Source organism: Chinchilla lanigera, unplaced genomic scaffold (genome assembly GCF_000276665.1).
Source record: "Chinchilla lanigera isolate Chin_1 unplaced genomic scaffold, ChiLan1.0 scaffold00008, whole genome shotgun sequence".
NCBI lineage: Eukaryota > Metazoa > Chordata > Mammalia > Rodentia > Chinchillidae > Chinchilla > Chinchilla lanigera.
Genome location: NW_004955409.1, coordinates 14,992,381 through 15,012,799, shown reverse-complemented (window position 1 = coordinate 15,012,799; position 20,419 = coordinate 14,992,381). Strand labels below are relative to the sequence as shown.

Genomic DNA, 20,419 nt, shown 5'->3' with positions numbered 1-20,419 from the left:
AAAAAAAAAAAAAAAAAAAAAGCTACAATCTAAAACCAGTGCAGTTTAAACAGTCACTTAATTTTGACATCCCATTTAAATAGTGGCAGGTCGAATATTGGCCTCCAAAGAGTACGAGCTATAACTTTTTCATATTTGGGTCACCTGTTCCAACAGACAACTTACTCAAACTGTTTAGATCAATCTAAAATGATTTTCAGACTATTTGGTAATATTAATTGACTCCACCCAGATTTGGGACTAATTTCTCAGGTGTTATTCATTATCATTATTCTTCAGACAAGTTATTTCAAATTGCTTCTGTTTTCACAGATAGGTCATCTTAGGTTAAAGGAGGTTATATGACAGCTTCTTCCTCTTCCAAAATATTGGATACAGGTTTCTCACTTTATCATTGAAATTCAAATTACAAAAACTAAAGGGGGAATCAATCCCTCCCACTTCACTTGTTGATATATACTAATAAAATTTTTAAAATTTTACAAATGATGGAAGTATAGCAGCAGAAAGACAATTCTTATCAGGTAAAAGAAAAATGGTTAAGAAGAGTCCTTTGGAGATATCTCCATACTGGACAGTGGAAGGGACCCAGTCCACTATTTACCTGGGGTAGAGGGTATGCTTGTGTTTTTCCAGAGAATGCTGAGCAACCTATTTGGGTACCAGAGTGTGCTGTCTGGCTATATCAGGAACTCAGACCTGGAGAAGAAGTTGGTTCTACCTTTAGAGGAGCTAATGTGCAGTCCTGTGACAGTGACACCTCAGAGACTGCTCTACAGCACATAGACAAGATGAGGCTAAACCTGACCTGGGGCCAACCAAAGAAATTGACCCAGAAGGCCCAGGAAATAGTAATCAAAATGGGAATTAAAGATTTAAATAAATGAGAGTATATAGAGGTAATTGAGCTGAAAATTATCAGTATTCTTAAGATACAATAAAATACAAAGAATATATGTATATATTCGTTATAGATTAAGGATTGTGTTTTATCCAACTTTTTCTGACAAGAGATCTCTGATAATTGACCACAAAATCTGACTAGTCTATTTAAATTATAAATTTCTAAAATTATAATAGAGTTACTATAATTCAGTTTGGTCAAAAATATATTTGAGTGCACTCTGATTCTGTATAGACGTTTGTTTGTTCTGTGTATTTGTTTGTATGTTCATCATTCAGTGAACAGCTGTTCCCCTTTATTTTGAGCTCAACAATTTTTCTTTTATCATTTGTTTATAATACATTTGGGTTACAGATTTAAAAGCATGCTTTCACCTGAGTTACCAGCTGGTTTTTATGATATCGAAATTAAGATATTTAACTATGGTCCTTAGGTGGAGAAATTATTGAGTAGGGCTCCAGTTGGTGAATAGAGGAGTGGCCAACCTTTATTCATTAATAAGGAGCCCCCAGTAATCTCCATAGTCTCTTGGGAGACACCACAATAATTGGGTCATTTGGTCAAAAGAAAGTTTTTTTTAATAAAAATTACAATAAGCTTTTCTCATAAGAGATGCTCTTGGTGAAAAAACTAAATTTTAACAAAGGTTTTCACATGTGTATGGTAATTTATGAGTGTTAATCTCATGGTGTATTACATGTGTTCATGATTCCTATCTATAGGGTTTCCAAAATGTAAAACAAAGATTATTTAGTGTGCTAAGACTTTCTTTCAGATTCAGATCTCTGCCTTTAACAAAAACTTGTGATATATAAACCACTAAAGGACAACAAATTAGATAAATTCTTCATTGGATAGAGATAATTGGTTAAAAAAGGTCATGTTGTGTCATAATGAAAATTTAAGTATATCACAAAATGTCATGATTGTCATGTAGCATTGCTATGTATGGTTATGATTTCTAAATTTCTGGGTAAAAACACATAATTGTTTGTTAACATTCTGTTAGGATTTAAACATTAGGATATCCTTAGTTGTTAAAAAATAATGGTTCCATTTGTATGTTCTAAGGTGTTTGCTGTTCAGATCAGATGGTAATATTAAGCTTATTGCCTCCATTATAATGTTGTGTCATTAATCTTCTCTGCTGGATGTTTAACAACTAAGATTTGGAGACCAAAAATTAGAGAGATAAATTGTGCTAAGAGGACAGCCAATATTTTGGCCATGCCTTGCCAGGTCAGTGAAGACTCAGGACATAAGAGAACCTCTGTAATGTCCTATAACTCAGTTGAGTCCCTGATCTTCTGATCAAGGAGATTGTGGGACCGCAGAGGAAAGTGATTCTGTGATATATAGCATGCCTGAGGAGAGTCACCAGGAGAGAAGAAAATCTCTCAGGGTTTCACAGAAAGCAACTTGGTCAAGCAATGGCCATGACTCATCCAGATGGCTGACACTGACAGAAGATCTAGAGATGCTGTACTTGGTTCCAAGATGATTCCTGAGGACGCTTAACTGACCCTGATGGATAGCAAAAGGTTACATTTTTATTTATACAGGTCTCACTTTAATGTGGTCTTAAACATCCAGCAGAAAAGTATAACCACAAGATGCAAAGAAACGATGCCACAGTAATAGGTTCAAGTCACCAACAACTTCTGACAATTGCCAGCTAGACTGATAACTGACCCCTGTTATGGACTTTGGACTGTATTCTTCAAGCACAGCTTTTCTAGCTTCAATTTAACGCGCATCACTTCTGCAACTAAACAGAAAAGGGAGATATGCTGGGAGCCACTGGAGCTGGTTATTGGTCAAGCAGTGAAGCTCCCTCAGGATTGAAAAAGGCGTCCTGCCAGACCATTACAGTCCTTAGTCGCTAGGCAACATTAACCCCATGATACTAACTTTGCAAGTGTATAAAACAAATGCCCCTACTATCGAAGTCAGTCCTCCTGCACATCAGGCAAGAGGTAACTCCACCTGAGTTACCTCTAGACAAGATGATTCCTGAGGAGACAAGAGCTAACTCCCAGCTCTTGACTCTTGTCTTTATTTTTCTCATACCCACTGCCTTTTCTCTCCGGGATGCATCAAGAGACCATCGAGGTATACTACCCTTTATCATTACAAGTTTGAAAGTTAGCATTTTGATATGCTATCTTTTTTTGTAGTTTACCTAAACATATTTAAAATGGGGTCATCTATATCTACAGTTGCATTTTTTTCATTATAAACAGCCAACGCAAATTGTTTATGTTTTGAATTCCTATTAACCTTTATGATATAGGAGAATACAAACCTGTCTTCATCTGCTTTAATTATAGTAACTAACCCACATTTATGAGCCTGCAGAAAGGAGAATTAGAACTCAGAGTGTCCTTATTTACCAAGGTGAATGTCCATCTGTGGATAACTGCCTAAAAGTCCGTCAGCATACCCCAGATTGCACCTCTCTGGCTGTGAAGCCCGCTGTGGCCTAGCCTGTCCATGAATTCTTTCAACCTTGCCTTGCTGTACCCTGTACCTCAGGGAGAAGCCAAGCCCTTGGGGAATGTTTCTCAGGGACTCAATTGTTCTAATCCGTAGGAAGGATTGTCATGACTGAATGACAAAGAAGAGGAAAAGCTTTGTATTTCTCCCTCTTCTCAGTTGTCACCAGCATATCATTTCCTGCTTTAAATGCCATCATTTTAAAATCAGAACTTTAAGCAATAATATTCTTTTTTTTTTTTCTCCAGTACCAGGAATTGAACTCGCAACTTTGTGCTTGCCAGGCAGGCACTGTGCCGCTGAGCTAAATCCCCAATCCCAAGCAATAAGAACAGTTTCTGCTTTCCTTACCCAATACTGACTGCTTAGCATGACATAAGACCCACTGGTGAATTCAAGCATTTGTTCAAGAAGCACTAAGTATGTATCTTAGACACAAACATACATGTGGATCCATAGCAAAGTTACATAAATAATAAAACTGCTGGCTTGAACTGTTTTCCTTTCTTTAAAAAGTTAGATTAGGTAGTCATCTTAAGATGTCACTAATCAATTCCTGGCTTATTGTGATTGTCAAAGAACCCCCAAAGGAATAAAAACCTCCAGTAGACATTGTGAGGGAAGTAACGGACTTAGTTTCCCTGTACACCCAAAGCAGATTGAATGCAGTTCTCAGATCAGCCTAAGAACATAGCAAATCACTGTACAGTTGGGTTAGAATGTTTAGAAATGTCCAGAGTAATAAACATGCTGTCACAAGGTGTCATCACAATATTGGAAAATTTGCAACTTCGGTTAACAAAACATTCACCAAGTCTAGGCATGAGATGCAAAATAAGTGAACAAAAGCTTATATTTCACAGGCTATAAAACTGATAGGTCACAACTGCATCTATATTGCCTATGCCTGTGAAGGAACTAACTCCACCCTGGGGCTTTTGCGTTTGTGTCACAGGTCACAAAGACTACGTCCCCTCAAAGCAAAGTGTCACTGCTACTTGCTGATAAGAAGTGAACAGGTCTCAGCATATAATTTTTCTAACAATGTTCTTCCTACAGCATTGATTTTTTTCCTTGTCTGATGAAAACCAGCCTCCCAACATCTCTGTGTTGTTAGAACCGGGATGATGTCTTTGTAGTTTGAAGCAAACAATAAACTTCTAGGATTTTTTCAGATACTTTGTGAGATCCCGATGTTTCAAGTTACATCTGTACTTGAAAAAGTGGAATAGAAATGCGTGCTACTGTCAAGAGTAACACAAACCATTTAAAATCAGAATTTTCTCTAACTGAAGAGCTTTAATAGCTTCATACTCCTGAACACTGCTTTCTCAGGGTCTTGGGGTTCTTTCTGGATTGTGAACCAGGATCGCATATTAAACCTTCCAGGCTACCAAGGAAGCATTACTGTATTCCTACAGGCATGGAGGTAAACTGCTTCAAGCACTGCCTCACACACACAAGCGTATTCAAGAGTTTCTGGAAATGCTTAGTGCTTAGAGGTAAATGACACAGGGAGAGGCAAATACACTTTAGTATTTTGAACAAGCCACATTAATTAGGATGCTGAGCAATTAGTCTAAAGTAATAATGCCTGTCACATTCACCCACTTGGTAAGTTCTTGAGACCCTCTATATGTGAAGCTTTTAATTTTAAGGTCACATCGATCTTCCCCTCCAGAACAGGGTGCTTCTGGAGACACAGAGCGGAAGGGATTAACAAGTGTAATAGAACAACAGCCGCAAGCAAGGCCCGCCTCAGGCAGGTCACCTCTGCACTCCGCTACAACAGGACAGCAAGTGGTCTCCAGAACACACTCCTCTTTCAGTAGGAGCTTACAGTCCTCTAAGAAAGGCCAAAACTTTCTTTTCAAATAAGATTAGTTTATTCTTCTATCATCACCTTTATTATTCAGACCCATAATTACTGTTACCATCTTCATTTTATACCTGAGGAAAACAAGGAAAGGAAAGTTAAATCTAGTCCTTAAATTCAGATTTGAAACTCTTGTTTGACTGCAGAGTCAAAAATCTTATTCCTTAAAGCTGCATCTGAAGATATATTATGGGATAGAAATGGCCAGACTTTTGGTGGCCCCTTATAAGAGGCACTACAGTAAGCTGCTCTCTCTCAGACCCATCAAAGCTTTTAGAAGGGCTGACCATGAACGGTTTACTCAGTGATCCAGGAGAAAGAAGTGGCAACAAGTAGAAGGGACAAAGAATGATGTTCCCTTCATTATTATTTTATTAAGGTATAACTGATGGATACAATTATATGTAGTTACGTATACATGGTATGCATTGTGAAATAGTTAAATTAAGCTAATGAACATATTCCTTACATATTTATTTTTTTGCTGTGAACTTGGCACTCTGGAAGTCTGCAATACCAACTTGGTTCTTGTCAAATATACCAGTACATTATTATGCACTATAGCCACCATGCTGTGAAATACAGCTTTCAATGATGGCCCCAGAACATGCTCAGTAACGATATAAATTATCTAATTTAAAGGAACAATAATACATGTTACAGTTGAATTATGTGCCCCTCAATATATTTTGAAACCCTAGCTCCAAGAAGCTGTCAGAATCAAAATGGAGTCCATTGTGTCAAGCCTTAACCAAAAATAACTAAATCAGACAACTTTAGCTAGACCGTTACAGAGGAGGGGATTGCATACAAGTATGTTAATAGCAACAATATTCTCAAAAGGCTGTGAGAATCACAATCTTGCAAAAAGTCCACTTCAATGGTACACACACAAAAATAATTTTGCAAGTACACCTGCCCACACCTACTTGTTTAATATTGGACTAATACCACTTGTATAACTGCTCCTCAGAGGAAGAGTTGTTATTTCAGAATATCTTATGTAATCCTCTTCATTTCACCTCTAGAACCTTCCCTTGCCTTATGTTCTTTAAATACATAGTATATTACAGCACCTGCATGGCCATTGTGATGCTCCGGTATTCCTCAATATTATTCTTTTTTGTTTGTTGGTTTGTTTTTCTGGTACTGGGAATCGAACTCACAACTTTGTGCTTGCCAGGCAGGCACTGTGCCGCTGAGCTAAATCCTCATTCTTTAGAATAATGATGGCGAACTTCTTAGGGCTTTCAGTGGTAACTAGCAGCGCATGTGGCATGTGTGCCATAGGATCATCACTATTGGTCTGGAGAATCACTCTGTTTTTTAGGGGGACACTTGGAAATAGGTACGTGGTTAAGATGAGAACACTGAAGTAGGATGATCCCATAATTCAATACAACTGGTGACTTAAAAGCAGAAAACACCATGTGAAGACAAATACACACAGACACATGAGGTGACAGTTGCAGAAACTGGAGTAACACAGCAGATAGCCACAGTGCACCCAGGCCTGATGGCCACCACCAGAGTCCAGGCAACGGCAAAGAAAAATTCCTCCAGGAATCTCAGAAGAGACAATGGCCCTGCTGACACCACTGTAACTTTGTGATTCTAGCACTGAACTTATGAGGGGACACATTTCTCTTACTTTGGGCCACTTTGTTGGTGGCACTTCCTAGGAAACTAAAGCAATATACAATTTTGTAAGTCAGATGCTTGCACACTTTTGGAAATTGGAGAAAAGTTACATTAATGTTGGATGTTAGGTGATGCAGAATTTTACATATCTCATAAAAGGTATTTGCATTTATTCTAAGGAGCAGCACGTAATAGATTTTGTGCTATTTTAGAAAGCTTTATCCAAAATGATCTGTACATTTGATTGACTGTTCTCAAAGGCACTGACTGCAAAGCTATCCAAAAGGTTTAGCTGCTCTGCTTGCACATGGCATCAATACGAAAGACACCTTACAGTTGCTACTGTAGGGCAAGCCTGGATGCTTAAGTTAATCTTAAACATACAGAATTTTTATGACACACAACAGGGAAGTCACTAATTAACTAAGAATTTTGTTCTTCTCCAGACTACTCAACACCTTTTAATGATTTCTGCCAAGGGCAAGTAAGTAAAAAAAGAAAGGTCTGCGTTGTACGGAGTAATGTTTTCTCATGTACCACAAGGAGCAGAGAAAGGAAGAAATCAATGTTTGCTGATGGAAAAAGATAAAACTGTCAGGAAAATAAATGTTTATTTTTAGTTTTTGTTAAGATCTTGGCAGTCACAAGAAAAAAAAATAAAGATTAACAATTCTTGCAAAGAATTGATGGAATCACTCTTAATAACTGTTTTCTCATTTCTCAGCCCTGGAAATACATTTTATCATGCGTTAACTTTCGCACATCATAGAAAGATTTTTATTCTTTATTGATTCTGTTTGAAGCACCTCTGAGCAATTCAGGAAAGGCTATGATGAGCCTAATTTAGAGTAAATGTGTCACGTTACAAGGAGCGCTGGCAGTGATAATTAATTATCACTAACGGCATATTCTTTAGCATAGAAGTGGATACAAGGTATTTCCTATAATTTTAAGTGACATTATTAAACTTAAATGTCACACATCTTTATTATAAAGTAGTTCAAGAAACGGTCCACTAGATTAGAGATTTGAAAATGTAAGTAAACCCAGCTGTCTAAATTGACATCGTTTGTGTGCTAACCATAGAAAAAAAGATAAATTGTTTATAGCCATAAATGATCAATTATAACAAGTTGAAAATGTCCAAATGAGTCACAGTTTCTGGATTTCCATACTTATACATTCACAAGCAGGGATGGTTAAACAATAGATAATATAGCATCATAAACCTAGAATGACTACTATGATTATCATTCCATCATGAAAAATCGTCTCTAGTCTACTGTAAGGGTTGACACATTGGGTCACTTTAAGAAGTTTAGAAGTTTAACTAAGTGACTCAGCAGGGAGCCGGGGTCTTCACTCTGTAAACATCCTGAGCCTGTGCAAGAGGGGGGCATGGAGATTGTGTGAGTGCTACACCTGCCCTAAGGGGCGGAGCTTGCTTACAATATAAGGAGGAAAAGAGGCTTGCTCTTCCACTTCCTGCCTTTGCTGCTTTTGCTGTCTTCCGCGACTCAAAATGTTGCCCCTCATCATGACACCGTGCCTTGGAGCCAGCTAATTACTAAAATCTCCATGAACTGTGAGCTAAATAAACCTTTCCTTGTTTAACTTTGAGTGTCAGGTACTTTGTCCCAGCAATGAGAGAAAAGTAATGAGAGAAAAGTAACTAAGATATCTATGACAAGTATATTTAGATTTAGTGGGCAGCTGAGCTGCTAAGCCAAACTTTAAAATATGGGGAAGTACTGCATTGGAGGATACCTACTTGTTAATTATTTCCTAAATTAAGTAGTTCATTTCTGAATAAGAGTATTTTTATTAGAATATAAACACAAAACCCAATTCATTTATGTAGCTATTGAAAATGTCTACATACTAATTAATGCTACATTTAAAACATATGAAGATACAACCCAAAGTGTCTTAAATGTATGTTATTAGACAGTATTTCCTTCTTTTTCTTTTGTAACAGTGCTAAAATATTTTATGTCAACTGCTTTAGAAAATGATTATTTTATCACTATTACCTTATATTTTCTTAAATGTACAGATTTCAAGAGGAGATAACTAATTTTAAAATTCCATTTAATTTGTGAACTTAATAATGTTCATATTGTGTTTAGATCCTTTTTGTGGGCTCCACAAGAACCAGTTTTGAACCATAGAGAATGAATGTACCTGGCAAGGATGTCCAAACCAAAGAAATTCTGTCTATATTTATAATATAAATCTCCATCACACAAAAATCCCTTATGCATGAACTTGCCAATTCTCAGAGCTTATATTTAATTCATGTGATAGGCATGTGTTTAAGCAATGAGGAGAATAAATTAGGAAACTATAGACAATATTGCTGTGCCCTGAATATTTGAATCCTCCTTCAGTTCACATATTGGAATACTAATCCCCTAGGTAACGGTACTATAGCTGGGGCCTTCAGAGGTGATTAGATCATAAGCGTGGAACACTCATTAATGGGGATTCCTGTCTTTATAAAAGAGACTCTAGAGAGCTTGATTGTGCCTTCCTACATGCGAGATTCATGTGATAATAAAGCGGACTATGAAGGGACAGGTCCTCAGTAGACACGGATCTGCAGGCACCTTGTCTCTGTCCAGATTGTGAGAAATAAATTTCTGCTGTGTCTTAGGTGCCCAGTTAATGATTCAGTATTTTTGTTACAGTAGCCCAAACAGACTGAGATTCATAACCTTGTCAATGACATGACAGGAAAATCAAGAAATAAAACCAAAATTTAATGCAACATATACACCAGCTAAGCCCTTGTGGCTTACCTTGACAAGTGTTCAGAGAAAAAAATGTTAAGTACAATAATTTTGAATCACAGTTAAGCAACACAAGATTAGCAGGAAGAAAAAGAAAAAGACTGGTATATAGATATACTTCTCACTAGGTATGAGTCCAGAAAACACTTACTGTCTTATTCCGGCATTGCCTCAGAAAAGGAGCTACTAGCCAAGAGCTTGCAAGTAGCTAGTTTAACTTCAGAGACTAAATTCCTCTGAAAAGAGGACAGAAGAAAAATATTAATACAAGAATATGGCGTTGTGCTAGCTATTGCTGAGTGTGACCAGGGCAATATTCTACTGAAACTCTCTGAAGAGTTATGGAGATTGTGCCCCAGAATTGTCTTGCTAGTGACAAAGTAAGGAGCACCACAGCTAATAAATATAGCGGACTAGGATAATGCTCCGTAGATTCCCAAGACAACAAAATTGCTTCTGCATTGTAATGTTACAGAGAATGAAATTTAACACTGACCTGCAACAGAGCTGAACATGTCCCTCCTAAATAAAGCAAACATTTAATTTCCTTGTTGATGATAAATGAAAGGATAGAGATAGTGCCGGAGTATGATGGCTGATGTCAGTGAAGGTACGTCTGGTCCAGTAGCTGTGATGGTTTGGTTTTTCTATAATGTATCATCTGTTATAGTCCCAACGTTTTGAGTATCTTATATGTGAAATGAAAAGTACTTGACACTTCTTCGCTGTCAAGTCTCGAATGTTCACATACAATGTCTGGTATTTTCCCTAGAATGTAGAATCATTAATAATTTAATATATTGGCTTAGTGGGGACATTTTTATGGAATTCTGCTATGTCTCTCCTACCAAAATTATTTTCAGTCATTCCCAAAGTCACGTAACCAATGGAAGGATCCTTCCAGCTAATAAGTATGCTCTTAACTCTGCCATAAAGGATCATGGGCCCCTTTTCCTGGGTCAAGTATTCATGTATATTCTGCTCTCCCAAAGGCCCCATTTCAACCTCATTAACACGGTTCCACCGATTTCACTGCAAGCTCTAATTCAATACCTCCCAAAGCCTTCAAAAAGCCTCTATACTTTTCTTTCTCCAGAGTGAATTAATATAAAAAATGGCCACATGTCCTTTTGGGGAAGGACTCAGATAGTCTTTTCTGTGTAACTTTTAGAGATATTGCTAGGTCTATCTTCAATGAAATCTGGCTTCCCCTTTAACCAGTGAGTGAGGAATTAGTCCAGATTTGGAAACTGGATAAATAATCATGATTTTCCATTGTGATGGGAAGTGTCAGCCTCTGTGAGGTGTCACTCTTGTGTATTTATATGAACATGTTACCACTCTACCCAGCTTCCCTTGTGTTTAGAAACGATCCATCACCACAGAGTCCTGTGGATAAAAGCATCCTGGCAACTACTCAGAACTGCATGCCCACTTATATCTCACAGAGAATGTTGAGGAAGTGCTACTACCCAACTCCTGCCACTTGAGAATCCTATCCTCCCGCTGATTTCAGAGATCTCACTTCCGAAGCAGTATTTCTTACTACCAGCCTTTTCTATACAGGAAAATCACGTCCAAGCTTCTCAAAGATGCCAGTGTCCACCTGACCAGTGCATTTCTTATAGTTAGTAACTTCTGTGAACTCTCTGAAAAGAACTCATACACAAATCTTGCTAACATGCCCACCTCTCTGAGCCTTCTGATTTTTTATATCTCCTGTATCTCTACCTCCCTCACTCTACGTCAGCATAATATCTAAATGTCAAGGAACCATCATAATGACTTATTAAAACCTGGATCCAGATGTTCTTATTAATAGTTAAACCCAAGTCATAGGAAGATATTTTTACATCAAGTTCTCCCTGGCTAATGAGCATAAAAATGTAGATTCATATTATATGTAACTTCAAAATGTTTTGTAAAAATCTTGGCATATGGTCAAGACTAGTTGCAGTGGGACAGAAGAAATAGTCCATATACTCTACTCAATTAACTGCCATTGTATATGACAATAATGGCTAAGAATTACTACATTTATAGAAGACAGTATTATTTTGTATTTAAGATGCAGTTTCAAATTTTATTTGGTAAGGATTTAAATTGTGCTTGTTACTCTGTTAAATGTCTCTATGTATTATCTTACTAAGTACATTGAGTAGTATTTTTTGAGAAAGATTCTGGAATATGTGATAAAGGTTTCTTCTAAGTAAAATACTGCCCATAGAATTAAATAAAATATGAAATCTGAGAAAGCAGTAAACAGGTCAAATCACCCAAGAAGCAAAAATGACTGCATTTATGATAATTCTAATTAAATTTTAAAAGTATTTGATACACTAAAAATAAAAGTATCAGCAGTTTTTGAGTATATTAAAGAGTTGATTCTAGAAAGCTTTCCATGTATTATATAAAAATCATTGGAAACAAAATTATTTGAAGGTGTGATATCAACTATCAGAAAACAATCAGTGCTCCTTTCTGAACAAGCTATGCTGAATTCATTTGCTCACATAAGTATGAACTCAATAGAGATCTGTATCACCTGTGCATAGAACTAATCCCATGTGCATGGGAGAAATATTATGAAAGAAGTCAATGATACGGAATTTTGACCATCATTTTTTGGACCATTATCCTAATCTCTTTCCACATCTTACACAAAAATTTACTGTTTAAAAAGCTTAGTTGTTTTACCTAAAGATTCTCTTATATTGTGAAGGAAACAGATCTAGTTTAGACACATAGCAGATAAAACTAAAAAAGCTATATTACAGCAGATAATAGTAAGTTGTATCAAATTCTATAATACACAAAAATCAATACACATTAATTGTAATATTTGACTATTTCTGATTAGATAGCAGAACTTAGTTCTGCCCATATTGATTGGACATAAATCCAAATACATAATATGGGTAATTTTCATGCACATGCGTTAATATATTTGCCAGAAATTATTTAATAGACTGAATCTAAAAAACAGTATGAAAATATAAAATATTTGCCTTCAGTAATACACAGATAGAACTAAAGGTTTAAAACCGAAGAAAACAGATACCAAGGTTTACAAATGTTTTCATCATGTTAAAAACATAATTTTTGGACCTGTAGAGATTAACAGGCATAAAAACATCAGTAACTCTACAATAGCTTTGACAGTCAAGACTATGTTTATACATAAATTAAATGACTAAATATGATTCTTTTATAAAATTGGAAAATGGTCCTAGCTTATTTTTTTATGCTAGAAAAAAAAACAACAAACATTTGTAGGGGTTAAGATTTGTTAGATGCTAGACAACTTTAATACTTGTTAGATTAATATTTTGGACATAAATTTTGGATAAAATTTATATTTAAGTAGTGACTTTTAATCATATTTAGGGATGAAAATATTATCCAAGTGAAATGTTGCCCAGAAAGCCAACTATAAACACATGAAAAGAGAACTGCTTTGGAAAAGCAAATTTGTGTGTGTGTGTCTGTGTGCTGTTTTGTTCTGTTTTGTGTTTTTGAAAAAAGAAGGGTCAGTATCTTCCAGCCTGACAAATATGCATATGCACATTTATTATGAAAACAAATTCAAAGACCCTCCCATTAAACTAGTTGCAATACAAGTGTCTTCCTTTATAAAATGTTTAGAATGAAGCATACTACTAAGAACTTCACAAGTCGGTCATCTTTTCTCTTTCATGGCCTTGTTGCAAGAATAATGCAATATAATTTAGATACCAACATTTATTTTACCGCTCAAGATGAAATGTCCATTTTATAATTCACAAGAAAGAGAAAAATGTTTGAGGCCAACAGAGGACCTATTGAATAACAGCTAAAAAGGGTTGAGTTGTCCTCTTGTATGTCAAAATATATTCAAAATTGATACTGAAAAGGATAACATGAAGAGTAAGGCAATTTCATTAATGATAAAAATAGCATTTTAAAGCTGATTAAACTGCTTAGATAAAGTGAAGACAGAAAGAGAAAGAAAAAGGAAAAGAGGACAATAGGCTAGTAATTGATACTGTGAACAAAAGAATTTCCAGATGATGAAATTGTGAGATGTGTAAAAACATTTTAGAAGAAAAGCATATGATTTAAAATATCTTCAATAGATATGAAGAAGACCTTGCTGAAGTACGTATAATATCCCTAGGCCAAAAATGAAAAGATTAAAATGAGTCATCCTTTGGAAAATAAACTTTGAATAAAAATAGCATACACAATGTTAAACACATTTGGTAGGTAAGATTTGCAAAATATTTTTGTGCAGTGAAATTTATTTACGTAGTGTATGAAAGTCCCCATAAGTATATAAGAAGACAAGCATCAATCTAGGAAGAAAATAGGATAAAATAAATAACCAATAAATAAAAATGCATAAATGATTGACAAACTTATAGGAAACTTCAAAATGATGAATACTTAAATAATGCCAACTTGAACTGCCATTTAATTTATTTTCTCAAAATAATAAGACATTATATACTTGTATGTGAACATATACATTATAATTATATATAATTAACTCAAGGTGTTTCTTTGACAAAGCTATGGTAATTATAATTCCTACTGCATAAATAAGAAAACTGAGTCAAAGAAAATCTAGAGAGGTTAAGGAACTTTCTCAAAGTCAATGTCAGTCATGGTGGATCTAGGCAGTTTGATTCCTATATCATACTTGTAACCGTTTCGCCTTCTTATTTTGTTTCTCTCAGATACATCAACACTCTCAGGCCAGGACTCATCTACCAACAATGTATTATAAAATAAAAATTTAAAGAGTCCACTGAAAAATGCTACCACTGAATACATGAAATCGGCAACCTGTAACTCTCATTGCTACAAAAAAGGCAGTAGATTAAGAAACAGGGTGATGAGCCGGGAGCGGTGACACACATTTCTATTCCCAGCTAGGAGGATCTCAAGTTGAAGGCCCTCTTGTGCACCTCAGTAAGACTGTCTCAAAATGAAATAAAAATAAAAGGGGGCTGGCTCAGTGCTCCAGAAATTCAATCTCCACTACCACACACACATACATACAAACAAAAGAGAAAAGAAGAAAACAAAACCAGCGTTGAGTAAATGAGAAAATTCTCTCTTCCACGGCTTCCCCAACCATCACTGTGCTCAGATTAGACAAGTAAGAAAGTCATTCCAGCCTCCATGATATCAGCCAAGAAAAATCACGCTCAGGACCAGCTGCCAACAGCATGCCCTTTAGTTCCTTGCCAGGATGCCAAGCCCCAGCTGTTCTGTGAGCTCTCTCTATACAGTTTGTTGACAAAGATGAGGCCTCGTTAATTTTTGAGACAGTCAATAGAAGCTGAAACGGATTCACCTGCAAACACCAGAAGTACTTCTGAGCATGAAAAAAAAAATAATGATATTGAAACAATATTTTTTCCTCAGGATCAGAACCCAGTGAGATGATTCCAAAAATGGAACAGCTTAGGGAACAAAACCAAAACCACAAAGACCTGCTGCTCTGATTCAGAACTTATTTTAATCGGCCAATGATGGAAGATCGTACTCTTGATTGTGAACGTGAAAGGGAAAGAGAAAACTTAGCAATTCTAATACCAAAGCAAATAGAAATGTAGATACAGGAAGGAGAGAAACTCTTGAGACGTTAGACACGAAGATAGAAAGCTGCATTTTGAAGTAAAATTTGAGAATCAGATTTGACACATTCAGAGTGGGAATAATGAGTGTCTTGGCGAATCTCCTTATGCTGTAAAGTGTTTGTTCACACAGCCCATGCGGCCTCTTCTATCAGGACCCTCCTACTTGGATTCCAACTTTTGATGCTGGAATTGATATTCTATTATCTTCAAAGTTGAAACCAAATAGAGCCATGTTACTATCATGTTCAGTTTTCTTTGAGCTGATAATCTAGTGAGTTCTATAATCTCAGTTTCAACAGTGATTTTCACTGGACTCAGTTGTTTCTGTATAAACTTGAACAAAAATACTTTACACATCAGTTTTGCATGACATTTTAACAGTTATCACTACTGACTTCATTTTGTTTTCTTTTGGAATCATATTTTCCTTTGAATATTAATATCCTGGGTCAAATTTGATAGAACGTACTTTCATTAGGATACTTTTGTTAATTCATTTTCTGCTCATTGAAAATAAAAGTCATGGTAAAGCATCCGGGACCCCTCCTGTGTCTCAGGAGCTATTCCTAGTTCCAATTCCCCCTTTTCTGTTCCTCATTCATTTTCTCCAATTAATTTCCCTGCCCTAAAAAAAAAAAAATAATAAAATAATAAAAGTCATAATTTTATTTCTTGCAAATTTTAATTGTTTCCATAGTTTTTAGATGAGTTTTACTATTTTACATTTTACCAATAGGATTAATTTTCTAAAACATATTTTACCATTTCAGTTTTAGCCGTACTCCTGTCTACTTTTCTACCTGTCTTTCTAATGCTTCATTCTATGAAGTATAGCATGCTTATTTTTGCTCTTTCGGATCAATACGGTAAGATCAAAAGATTCTTACGTACTAAGAGTTCAGAATGGCTGAGTCAAAGGCAAAGCTGAAATAGCGAATTCACAAAATCCCCTTGTTGTTCATCATTGCCCCTCTGTGTCTGTGTTAATTGAATTTCTTTCTATGACACAAATACTTTAAATATATAATTTTTCTGCTAAAGGAGACTTCTTGCTTGCTATAATAGACTATGAATGTGAATCTTTTAGTTAGTCAATTTCAGTGAGACAATAAACTGGGAAATTACTGAAAAAAACATCTTGAACATTCTTTATTGTAATTTGATGTTTTGCAATGTTTGTTACCTAAATACGCTACCTTACATATAACCCTTCTTTGTGCTTCTGCAAGTTTTATTCTCTGCATGTCATTTGCAATTCTAGTAGCCTTTGAAGGCCTCGGAATTTTTTTTTTTTTTTTTTTTTCCGGTACTGGGAACCGAACTCTCAACCTTGCACTTGCCAGGCAGGCGCTGTGCCGCTGAGCTAAATCCCCAGCGATCAGCTTTTGTTTCTGGGATAAAATTAGCCTAAGAAAGCTGTAGTTGATGACTCTGAAAGTCTGAAAGCATGTAGCACCTGCAAAGATTTGTCTTTTTAAAAAATATTTTTCTCCGAATATAATGACTATGAATAAGGAAGGTACATATGACCTCATGCATCACATTCTTCAAGGCAAATGCCTCCTTGGCTGCAATTATGTCATCATGAAATCATGTTTCACATTCTAAAATAAACTCATTGCCATATGAATTGTTATCATACTGAGTTATTTTTGTAGCTGTCTTTTTAACAGCTTCTTTGGAAGTGTCTTCTAAATTTCCCACTATACAAAAACAAAAAATTCTGGTCTCATCCTGTGCAGGCAAATGCTTGCTGGAATATTCAGAAAATACCACTTTTGTTGTGTACTGTGCACACACGGGCACGGGAGTCATACACATACACACGGGTTTTGATCAGTCTTCTGAAATATATACTTGTGGACTCTTATGAAAGATAAAAGAGTGCTTTCTCCAGCGTCACAGTTCGGGACTCACCTGTGGACGTGGATGCCCTGTGACCAGACAGGTCAATTCTAGGGTTTCTCCTTCCCGGATTGTGTAGACCCTTTCAGAGTAGCGCTCCTCCTCAATATTACAGGCCAAGCCGGAATGCACGATGCGAACCGTGGGGGGAGCTGTCCAGTCAGGAAGAAAAGAGACAAGATACATAAAAAACTAAGTAAATTTCTTCCCGTGAGCCGTCTTGACTGCAAGAGCAATTCTTACCAACTTCACCATAGTCTGACCCATCAGTGTTAATGCTTTGGACTTCCCTGAGAGATCAAAAACTTCGCAGGACACAAACCTTAAAATAAATTTAATATTCACCAATAGATTCTTGAAATATCAAGGGAAGAGAGTGGTGGGAAAAATTGATGCCGCTGAAAACCATGGGCGAATTTGATTGTTAAAATATGAGAAGGTATCTTACTTTCTGAAATCAAACTTTAATATAGTAAGGAATGTTGTTCCAAAAACAGTTAGTGGCAAAAAAAAAAAAAAGAAGACTATTGAAAGGAAAAGGAATTTGAACTGAAGACACTGGCATTTGTTAAAGTCCATAGGTGCAAGTCAGAAGCTAACAAGTAAGAAAATTTGGTTCTTGGGACATGAACACCTACTTCATCTCATTATGTATGGGCTCCAATTTAGACACAAATAGAAGATAAGCACTGAATTAAGACTTTGATGAAGGTGGTAAGGCATTGATGCTGAAGTCTAAAATTCTAGTGCAAGAGGAACTGAGCTTTCATGGAGCTGTCTAAATTCCTAAACATAATATTTTCTCCTACTTCCGTACACAAAGGTCAAAAGGCTTAAGTAGCACTTACTGACTTGTATATCATTGGAAAACAATACACAAATCTTCAAAAATAATGAAAAATTCTTAGCGATAAGTATTCTGTCTTCCATCATGTAGATTACTGACACTGCTTTAGAGTAATTGGAGATCATCCCCCTATATGAACTCAGCATTTTTGTTTGTAATGCATTTGCAGATGTAAGATAAAATTATTTTAACTGAATGAGAACAAAAAGATATATATATGTAAACAACAATGAAATAAAGAATTTCCTGGCAAAAATTTTCAACCAAAAAGCAGTATTGTTAACAAAGCCTATGACTGTCTAAAAATAAATGCTGGAATATTTTCAGTGTTTTATTTAGCATTCAAAAGAATATGAATCCTATAAAATTAGAAAATGAATTTGGTGATTCTCTGAAGAAAAAAAAAATATAAGGTAATCTTTATGGGAAACTTCCTTCTTGGAAAAATCTGTGTTTTGATAACACAATAGAATAGATAGTTTTCAATATGCAAGTTTTGCATTAGATAACATAAATGCATAGGCCACCCATAGAACAGGATAATTTAAAAGGGTATATTTTATTATCTTTCCAGATTTCAGGCAGAAACAAAGATGAAAAAGCTCACTTATGAATAACAAACAACTGCTTATCTCCATTTCTTTCTCTATGGCCAAGTACAGCCTGTTTCTTTAACTGTAAAGTCCGGGACCTGCTCTTCACTGTCTGTCATCAAATGAGGTAAAAGTTTTCAAACATAGGGTAAGAATTAAAACTACTCCTAGTAAAATACTTCTTACATTCAATATGCACAATAAAAGCCCCCAAGAACCTATTTTAAATAAACTAAGAAATAAACACAGAGAACTGACATATCTGCAAAAACTATAAGAATTTGAATTTTTACCAAGCACCCCAAATAATTGCAGTGGCACTGACACTTAGATGAGATTATTAGCAATATTTTTTCAAGTCTTATAAAGATTTGATGAAAAATGCCCTAATGGATGAAATGACTTTCTTGTTTGACATTTCTAAGTAACCAAACGTCATCCTATATATCATTTCCCTGGCTCAAAATATTAAATGATGCTTGCATCAAATGTTTACTTGGTCTCTAAAATTAATTTATCAAAATCTTTCTAGAATGTCTTTGGACACAGTCTAGACATCCTAATAATTTTTGTAGGTTTATGACGTTAGAAAATTTTATTTTTAGTCCTTGTCTGTGCGCTCTGATGTTTCACACGATGTTTCCTACAAATCATTTCTGACAGTTATCAAATTTAGCCTTTAATTTAGATAAGTAATACTAGCAAGGTACTTATTTTAAGGTATCTGTCTTGTGAAATTATACACGTTACAGAAGTTAAAAAACTAATGACAATAAATAAATGCTTGCAAAACAAAAATAGAAAACATTAAATAGAAAGCACAGAACTTACTTTGAAATAAACTTCAACGTAGAAATAGCTTAATAGGAGATGGCCCACATATTTTTTAATATATTTAATTATACAGTCACATGGCATCTTTTGCAGGCTAATTTATACCTTTTATTTTTGTTTTAACTTCAAATCCATGCATACTATTGTTATTTTTAAGATAAAGCTTTCAAATGCATCATTATGCAAATAAGTAGCTTAATTTAAACCACTTAAATTATACAGTAGGCAAATTGTGACATTTATAGGGGTTAATTTTCTGCTATTTTCTCCTATATTTTAATACACTCCTGGAAAAGGTAATTGCTTACATACAGTAATCATCATGACTTTACCACCTTTCCTGCAGGTGGATGAAATATTTCACAAACCTTAACATTGAATACATATTCATTAAAATATATGATTAGTACTTTACTTACTCGATTATAAGCTAAGCAATTTGGAAGATTTCATTAATTCTTTCCTCTGCAAAGAATCAGACCCAAGAGGGCTTTTGAACTCATTCAGGTCAATGCTCTTCCTTCCAGATTAGAGCAAGATCACTTGAGGACAGCGAGCCACCTGTCACGGTCCTCTAGCTATCCACAGCCAAAATGAGACAAAAATCTCTGGTCCTTTACTATTTTCACTACTTGATGGTGTCCATTCAAAGTATGCCTGTCATTGTTAAGCTAGGATTCTTAAAAATTCCAAAAGTTGACCTAGACTAGACTAAAGAAAGAAGAGCACCATATTTAGATCAACAACATTAGTAGTAGTTGTAGTAGTACTATAATCATTCTAAACTTAACCAATATAGCATTGTATTTACATTGAATTTTATCTCAAGGTAAAGACAAACACCCTGCCTTCAGACTCTGTCAAATCCGTGGTATCTTTCAACTGTCAAAATCATATATATATA

General features: G+C 35.5%; 1 protein-coding gene across 1 annotated transcript in view; it reads right to left on the bottom strand.

Annotated features, from left to right (window-relative positions):
* The window catches only part of Mdga2 (MAM domain containing glycosylphosphatidylinositol anchor 2), a 765,137-nt gene that overhangs the window by 436,589 nt on the left and 308,129 nt on the right, over positions 1 to 20,419 (bottom strand). Inside the window, exon 2 of the mRNA XM_005376849.2 lies at positions 17,254 to 17,393. Within this exon, the coding sequence (XP_005376906.1) occupies positions 17,254 to 17,393 (140 nt within the window). The remainder of the gene's footprint in view (positions 1 to 17,253; positions 17,394 to 20,419) is intronic.